This window comes from Ylistrum balloti, unplaced genomic scaffold, assembly GCF_031769215.1.
Source record: "Ylistrum balloti isolate Yb309-2 unplaced genomic scaffold, AGI_CSIRO_Ybal_v1 Utg369954, whole genome shotgun sequence".
Classification (NCBI taxonomy): Eukaryota; Metazoa; Mollusca; class Bivalvia; order Pectinida; family Pectinidae; genus Ylistrum; species Ylistrum balloti.
In genome coordinates, this window is record NW_026782055.1 from 1527124 (window position 1) to 1537173 (window position 10050).

Consider the following 10050-nt stretch of genomic DNA (forward strand, 5'->3'; position numbering starts at 1 on the left):
AAACCGCTTGCAGTGGCCTATTTGAAATAATCATTCCTTCTTCGGAACTCTTATTTTCTGCGATTCACAACGATTTTTTCTTGCCTTCAGATCATCCACGAGTATCCACCTTTGACAATACCTGTAGTGTACCAATTACATCCCAGTCGACAATGTTACAAACCATTCACCTTTAACAATCCCTGTATTGTACTAATTACATCCCAGTCGACAATGTTACAAACCATTCACCTTTAACAATCCCTGTAGTGAACCAATTACATCCCAGTCGACAATGTTACAAACCATTCACCTTTAACAATCCCTGTAGTGTACTAATTACATCCCAGTCGACAATGTTAAAAAACACTCACCTTTAACAATACCTGTAGTGTATTAATTACATCCCAGTCGACAATGTTACAAACCATTCACCTTTAACAATACCTGTACTTTACCAATTATATCCCAGTCGACAATGTTTCAAACCATTCACCTTTAACAATCCATGTAGTGTACTAATTACATCCCAGTCGACAATGTTAAAAACCATTCACCTTTAACAATCCCTGTAGTGTACCAATTATATCCCAGTCGACAATGTTTCAAACCATTCACCTTTAACAATCCATGTAGTGTACTAATTACATCCCAGTCGACAATGTTAAAAACCATTCACCTTTAACAATCCCTGTAGTGTACCAATTACATCCCAGTCGACAATGTTACAAAACATACCTTATGTATAACCTTCGGTTCAACATCTGTTTTTCAAAATGCCGAGTACCTCACGACTGTCGTGAAGGACTAATACTCTAGTAAGGTTTTCAATAATTTTATAATGTTATTTCACGAGGAAACCAAACAACATCGGTGTAGAAGAGTGTTTTAAAATCATCAGACACATGATACAGTACTGAAAGTATTTAAATATAAAACCGATAACAACAATACTCGGGTTGTCATGGATTTGCCTTGAACCCTTGTGACCGATTCTATGAATGTCCTTGGACTTTTGATTTCTAGTCAGAAATCCTTATGACGATCCCAGATTATTTTCAATTTTCGAAATAGTCTCATGGTATTCAGAGCTATATTCTGATCTTTCAAATAACAAAACGAAAAAATATGTTTTTTGTAATTTATTTAGATAGCAATGCTTTATGCTTCATTTACATATAATACATGTATTTGTGTATATCATTACAATCACAACAGCTCTACAAGTTTCAAAGAATTTAGAATAATTACATTTCAAATAGAAGAAATTTCATGCATTCGTCAGTCTTAAACATTACGTTTAACTTCTAAAGCAGCATATAAATCAAATGAAATTAATTCAAATATAAAGATGAAAGTAAATGATTAATAACGACACTGGGAAATTATGTTCGTATTGTGTATGAAATTCGGTTCTTCAGGAGTTTTGGATATTTTGAATATTAAACGCATTCAGAAAGATACCGTATAATCAAATAATAAAGATTTTTTCGTTCTTTTACAACTCGTCACTGATGTTAATGGTCTTATCTATTTTAAGCTTTCGAGATGACTTATGTCGTAAACCAGTTGAGGAAGTCCATAGAGGAAAAATGTTTGGTTACATTAAAGATTATAATCATCTTCTGTTGTCAGTTATCAGAGATTATAATACTATAGTATGATATGCGTGCACAATATATACTTTTATATATAACACTGTTATATTCGTCAATACGCATGCGTCACTTTTTACCACGTCGGAAAAGGATTTTCTCAAGGGACATCATTGGGGTCTCGAAGGCTAGTGTGGCGACGATTGATACCAGGATGGACAGAACCAAAGAGGCAAGGAACACGTTCACCTGAAATTAAGATGTTAGATGACATATATGCTGCTCCATGATATCTATGACGTCATCAATTGAATAACAATATATATTGTCACATGATGCTGACGTCACTGATTGAATATCTTTTTTATGAATAACCTATGTCTTTTTTTTCTATATTTTCACATGATACTGTACTATATCTATGCCCATGAAGTAATTTAATGTGAAAAAGAGAAATCATTGGAATTGTCAGATATCTAATTTTTGTTCATTTGATTTATTAAATATTTCATTAAACTTAACATACGTGTATAATAAGTAATATATAAAAAGGCCGTGATTATTATAGTAAACATCTCTTTAGGGGTATAGTTTTTTCTCTTCAAGGGTGCCATGTACTTACAAGTCCAAGAGTCGTGGCATAAAATGGTTGTCGCAATGTTTGTACGTAGTAGAAAAGGACGAGGGGGTGAGTCAGGTAGATGCAATAGCTGAGTCTACTGAGGGGGACGAACAGCTTCCAGGAGAGAAAGTCGTTTACAATACCTATGAAAATAAAACTTTGATAATTCTGGGAATTGAAATGATATGAATAATAAGATGACTCTAACACTTTTATAAAGACATACTTAGAGCGCCATGCTTGACGTCAGTTATATTCCTGTCAGTGTGAGATATACACGTGTACTCAAATATCTAACGTATGTTATATATATATATGTATCTCTATAACCTATTTCATATAATCTAATGTTGTATCGAAAGACACAGCCTTTAAATGAAAACGTCGAATTATCAGTCACAGCATATATATCGGATTCTTCAATCTTACGATATCAATGCTCACCCTTCTATGAGCTTAACGACTCTGTTATATAAGACCTTATATAATGAGTGATTGATACAAACCTTAAATAAAAGTGTCATTACGGAAATAACATATAATAGAGACATTTGAGAACGTGATATTACTAACTTGAATTGACCAAGATTTACATGGCGGATGTCGTTGATGAAGAAAATGCTTACTCTTCTGGAACACATAGTCTTAATCTCGTAGTACTTTTTCAGAAATCTCGGTGTAAATCTGTCTGTATCTAGCTATAATATTTTGGCCCAGTTTTATTTAAATTGAGTTTGGATAATTATTATGTTCACGTGTTCGTATTTTCTTCTTGTTGTTTCTAACTAATGCCATCCTCCCCAGAGAAGGTACCTCCATTGCCGGTAACACAGGCGAAGATTACCCAGCAGACACAAACTCCCCAAACAGAGCGATGGACAGCGTTATACAGAGCGGAAACACCACTGCTCCACTGGTCACCGTTCACTGGACTGTATATTCCGTACACCACAATACAGGCGGCCACTGCCATGACCAACCATATGAGCAGGTTCATCAGCTTCAACAGAAATAATAATGTAGTCAGCAGGCTTTTCGATACGGGTATATTGTAAAATGATTTATGTCATGGTCAATACTGATGAAGTTATCGATAAATGAACACTTATTTACACATTAAAACTAGGACAAACTGTTGAGTAGATAAAACTGGGGTAGAATATGGATTAAAGGAAGATTTACATGGGGCTCATGATAAAAAGGATCAGGAGCAAAAGACCAGGAGTTTCGGAAGAGTAAGTGTCTTCTGCTTTATTGACGAAACCCAACCCCCCCACCTTATAAATCTTTTTAACTCCAAATAAGTAATGTCAGATTCCCAAACCAACACGCAAATTTTTTATTTATAAACCCACCTTTCGTATTTTGAATTTGCCATCGGTTTTGTAGATGATGTACCCGGTCACTACACCTACGATGTAAGGTCCCATCCGGCACCAAGGTACTACGTAGTAATCATAAGAATAATGATCATATGATTCCCTGCAACACATTATAGGCAAGTCTTATTTTTTTCAGTGAAATAATTGCCCCTCTCCCTTCTGCCTCCAACCCAGCCTCTTCATTTTGAACTACTGTTCAGAGATCGGAAGACATAGTACTCTATTTCATGTCAGCTATGGTGAAGTGGAAAAACATTCAACATTATGTTATAATGTTTTCTACGTTTCGTACTATATTTGTCGACCAATCTTATCAAAGCTAAGCAAGCAATATTCTATTCTATATAGGGTAAAACATTTGGTCAACGGTTTCTGCATCAGCGGTTGCTGATTTATAATTTGATAAACTTGATAATTGATTGATGAATTAATAAAAGCGTTCTACTGTCGTTTTGTTTTGTGAAGAGTCATCTTAAAGATCCAATGTAGAAAGATATCCAACATGCATAACACTCCGGACTATGTAGAGTAGAAATGTCCAAGTCATTCATAAATGATGTAGGTTGATAAGAATGGAAGGAGTATAGGGACAATTACAACAATTACGGGACAATTACACATTTGTATATCGTATCAAATCACAGCCATTAATCATAGTGTAGACAATTTCTATATAAATAATACGAACATCATGACAGCAGGATCAGTTGACATCAGATTAGGTGACAGGCCATAATGGTTGGAAACTACTCCCGTAGCAATACTGATCCCCAGCAAAGCCAGAATGTTGATAAAAACGCCAATCTTCTTAGAGCTGTAATATATCATAGGATTGTATAAACCATTGTAAATCAAATGTGCTGAACACCAAAAGCCGTATAGACCATCTGAATATTAAGGCCTATATATGATAAAACAGCCATAGCAACAGGGACAGTTATTAAAGGATGAAAATAGTGTGCAGCAAAAGAGAAAAAAAGAGTTTAAGAACTTGTTCAGGGAAACCATAATTGCGCAGTTTACCATATAACTACCATATTGAACTTTTGATGAAGACGACAAAATGCAACACTTTGTCGCCTTTCTTTCCTAACTTTTCTACCAACATTGTACTCCATGGTAGTTTTTCTTGAGAAGAAATTTTTAATGTGTGTTTTTTTAATGGCGGCCATGGTGGTCATATTTGATTTAGGACCAACCCAGAAATAACAAGTAGCCGAGGCCATCTTAGGATTATTACAGGGAAGTTTCAGCTCAGTCACAGTCATATAGACTATATCTTTAAACCTTTATCACAGCATGCTAAAGGCATAATACCCTAGCCTTTTTGCTATTGAGAAGTCGTTAAAAAATATTGAACACATTTGACCCCCGTGACCTTGAAGTTGGTCAAGGTCATTCATCACATTATGCTATATGCCCAATATCATTATCCTGTACCTTTTGGTTATTGTGAAGAAATTATTTGAATGGAAAGTTTACGTATTCTTCGGGTAAGATGACTTAAAAATTGGTATTGGTCTCTGGAACCATGATTGCGCAACCATGTTACAAAATGACCGCCGTGGCTGCCATATTGACAACAGTGGAACATGAGAAAAAGTTTAAAATGTCTTTCCAAAATTGTGACCATGGTGGCCATATTGGATCTCAGATCGATCTGAAAAATCTGGTCATGGCAATTTTCAGAATCATTTAAAGCTAGTTTCAGTGGAGCTTGAGGATAAGTTTAAAATGTAAGCGACGACGGACGAAGCGCAAAAGCTACAGGTCATACTGACGATCTTATGAATAGAGCTTCATAACACCACTGTGTCTTTATTGTGTGACTCAGTGATGATACGGGTTAAAAGCATGGTATTCCAGCAAAAGTTAATAAGATATGCAGAGTGTCTTGAAAGTTTTAAATAATCAGATTATTTCTAATATATGAAACATGTCCACCCTGTACAAACTGTCGTTACCCCATGTAAAAGTGACAAACCCACATAACATCATTCCAAAACAGTGAACTAGATATGTTGGCGGAAATGCTGACGTCAGTTATAAACTTACAAATATAGCGGTACCAGGAGGATAGGGCTCACAACATAGAACTGCATGTCATTGGCCAGATACCACGACCAGCCAAAACACTGAAAACAAACGTACCCTCTGATCATTAGATAAGGTGAACATGTCAATATCGGTTCAAATATCAATTCTTGACAGCGTTGCTTTGCATGTGTATGTATGAAGTAGTAGTTTTGCTAATTTATGTTGTTGTATCATTTTGTTTAGGACATTTGTCGTACCATCCGCTCGGCATTGACGAGATTGTTGATGTACAGGATATTTGTCCACCAAGACTCCCGACAAAATTTTCCATCAATTCCACCTTTAGGAAAGAACGGTCCATCCCCAAGGTAACGATACAGCGACATGTCGAGAAACAACAACAGCATGTAGGGAGGTGTTAGCCTGGTCCATAAGTACACAAAAAGAATCAGATTATTTCATTGAAGAGAAAGACCCATTCTAATTTGACCTAATGCTTAAAAATGTTACCGGATGGGATGTTCTCGTGGGATTCTTGAGCGGTATACTTCAGGATGATAGCACTCTAAATTAGGTTTCAATCCCGAGATGTCATAGTGAGTAGTATAAATATAGAAATATACGAACATTTCCCATCACCACACGCAACGCCCTGAAATAGTCATAAATACTTATATAGATACTGAGAGGACGCTAATCAATTTTAAAACAAGATTTACAAATTGTCACAGGAATGAAGATTCATTTGGATCAAGTGGTTAAAATTCTTATTTAATATATCAGCGACGCCTATTTGTATCATGTCAAATACCTTATCTAGAAAATGCGGTAAATAGTATATATGTACCTCCAGAAGCGGTGAAAGTAGAACATGAACCAGTTTATTCGTCCCTTCTCCCTTTTCATCTCCCTCATAAACAGGTAAGACACTAACAGGCCACTGTAACAGTAAAGCGCAATTAAACTAACGTTTGATGAGGTTTCGTCTGAAACAGTGAAAGTTCTGAATAAATTCATAATTCCTCTCATTTATATATAAAACGCACACGTGAGTGGGCTCAAAATACAGGATGTAGGAGAGTTCGGTGGAGTACATTTTTGAGATAGAATACATATCTGACGATGAGACGAGATAAATACATGATACCTGAGATTAGGGAGGAATACGTACCTTAGTGTGAAAAAAGAATCCACAGATAGCAGACCATTTACAACAACCATCGATGTCCAGTTACCCATGAAATCTACAGTGAACGTCTTGTTTTCTGAATAAAAAAGAACGGTACTGGTAGATACTGTTCTAAAGATATAAAGATCTAGAAAAAGATAAAAACACAAGCAAACTTCAAATTACCACGAAAATGTTCATTATGTTTAAAAAAAAACTGGGTTTAACTAACGTAACCCTTACGCATTTCATCCATGCCGAACGAGAATGCATGTCCTAGGACCACCCAGGAAATGCTGAGGAATCGAATTCCGTTGATGGCACCAAGAGCGCCACCTGCCTGTTCTGTGCTCATCAACTTCCGGCCATTAGTGTACACAGAAAACGTCATGGCAAGTCTCGGCAGCAAGCCTTCAAATATGCACACAAGTATTTCAAATATCAGTACAATTTTAAAACATCGTCGTATATGTCTATATATATATATATATATATATATATTATAGAAAAAACTTGATTTGACGAGATGCGAGTAAATTATAAATAAAAATGATTTTTGACAAAAGAAGAAAGGCGTTACATTTTGCACTAGCGCTTTCACTGTATTAGATCTTCAGGTGCATAGTAACTGTACATAATGGTGTGGCGTCACAACATGTTATCTGTTGATGACGTCATAATATAAAAGGGGCATAATTATATTTTGCAAACTTTACAATGCTGTTAAACATTAATATTCAAGTCTGCTTTTAAAATGTCAACCATTATGTACAGTTACTATGCACCTGAAGATCTCATACAGTGAAAGCGCTAGTGCAAAATGTAACGTCTTTCTTCTTTTGTCAAAAAACATTTTAAAACCAGACTTGAATATTAATGTTTAACCGCATTGTAAAGTTTGCAAAATATAATTATGCCCCTTTTATATTATGACGTCATAAACAGATAACATGTGAGTGTGTGTGTGTGTGTGTGTGCGTGCGTGCGTGCGTGTGTGTGTGGCTATGTGAGAATGTGAGTGTGTGCATAATAATCTACCTGAAGAGACGTCCCTGGTAACTATAGATGTAGTCTCCCTGTACACCAACATCCCACATGAGGATGTCATCTTAGCTTGGCGTACAACATGGTATACTAGTGAGAATAAAGATCCTTCAACAGATAGTCAGTGTTCATATTGAACAACTTTATGTTCAACAGAGAACATTATCTACAAATCAGTGGTGTTGCCATGGGCACAAAGATGGCACCATTATATACAAATACATCTATGAGCGACCTTCAATCAAGGCTACTTGCAGCAGCTCCCTCCTCGAAACCGCTCAGTTGGTTTAGATTCATTGATGACATTGAAATCATGTGGACATACGATCGAGAATCTCAGAATTTCGTTTGTTTTGCAAACGAATCACACAGGATAATTAAATTTACTGCTGACATCTCCGGCGAGAAAAAAACATTCTCTTGGACACTTGTTCAACACTCACCAACAGAGAAATAAGAATGGATTTATACAGTAACCCACGGACACTCACCAGTACCTTCACCAATCTAGTTGTCACCCATCCCATACCACTAGGGGTATTCACAAGTGTTGCGAATCTGACGTATAGTTTCTTTAGAACATTTTCTCGGAACCACTGATACTAGCTTAACGCAGACTGAAAGAACATCAAAGACCTGGTGGTGAGCGGTAGGCTACCACCAAAACCTTCCTACACTACTGTAACGGAATGCTTTCATCCAACAGGAAGAAGTGCAAGCTTTGTGCGTATTCTCAAAGCACAAGTTCATTCAAATGTAAAGTCAACGGTCAGAACTACTACATCATCAACCGGTTATCCAGCACATCGGCCAATGTAACATACAGTCCTTGTGCCAAGTGACGTTTGTAATATGTTGAGGAGACTGAAACGCCACTTAATCAACAATCACCGATGTTCTATCAAACAGAAACGCCCGGACCTGTCTGTAGCCAGACATTTCAACATTCCAAGCCATATGTCGCAGGATGACATGGAGGTAGAACCCATCGACCACTGTTTGTGTTTGTTGTAATACCTAGTTTTTCTTGGTTGTAAAATCTATTTTATGTATTTCGGTTGTAATGCCTGGTTGTCAATGTTTTGTAGTTATACCTGGTTGTTGGTGTTTTGCTGTATTACCAGGTGATTTGTTTTTACAGTGTTACCTGTCTGTCTGGGTTACCTGGTTGTTAGTGTTTATTATATTACCTGGTTGTTGGTGTTTATTATATTACCTGGTTGTTGGTGTTTATTATATTACCTGGTTGTTGGTGTTTTATTGTACTACCTGGTTGTCCGGATTTTGTTGGTTTCTTCACATCTCCATTAACACGATATTTACTCTCTGAAGTAACTCCATTCTTGGTCACACGAGACTGATTCTGATCCTGAGAGTACATCATATCAAACACGGTTGACAGCACCATTAGGAGGAAAAACACACCACACACTGTACTGTAATAAAGAACAACATTATCAGGATAAAACACACTACACACTGTACTGTAATAAAGAACATCACCAGGACAAAACACACTACACACTGTACTGTAATAAAGAACATCACCAGGACAAAACACACCACACACTGTACTGTAATAAAGAACAACATTATCAGGACAAAACACACCACACACTGTACTGTAATAAAGAACAACATTATCATTATAAATAACCACACACAGTACTGTAATAAAGAACAACATTATCAGGATAAAACACACTACACACTGTACTGTAATAAAGAACATCACCAGGACAAAACACACCACACACTGTACTGTAATAAAGAACAACATTATCAGGACAAAACACACCACACACTGTACTAAAACACGATAAAACACACTACACACTGTACTGTAATAAAGAACAACATTATCAGGATAAAACACACTACACACTGTACTGTAATAAAGAACAACATTATCAGGATAAAACACACTACACACTGTACTGTAATAAAGAACAACATCACCAGGACAAAACACACTACACACTGTACTGTAATAAAGAACAACATTATCAGGATAAAACACACTACACACTGTACTGTAATAAAGAACAACATTATCAGGACAAAACACACTACACACTGTACTGTAATAAAGAACAACATTATCAGGATAAAACACACTACACACTGTACTGTAATAAAGAACAACATTATCAGGACAAAACGCACTACACACTGTACTGTAATAAAGAACAACATTATCAGGATAAAACACACTACACACTG

At 36.3% G+C, this 10050-nt stretch overlaps 1 protein-coding gene across 1 annotated transcript; it reads right to left on the reverse strand.

Moving 5' to 3' along the window:
• Positions 1-1703: 1703 nt before the first annotated feature.
• LOC132547432 (nose resistant to fluoxetine protein 6-like) lies at positions 1704-9263 on the reverse strand (the record flags this gene model as incomplete). The annotated part of the gene is made up of 11 exons (XM_060211188.1): positions 1704-1823; positions 2197-2339; positions 3010-3196; positions 3552-3678; positions 4267-4392; positions 5634-5713; positions 5873-6038; positions 6463-6555; positions 6787-6880; positions 7027-7194; positions 9097-9263. Coding segments are annotated over 11 exons (1471 nt in total), but the record flags the coding sequence as incomplete, so codon positions are not given.
• Positions 9264-10050: the final 787 nt, after the last annotated feature.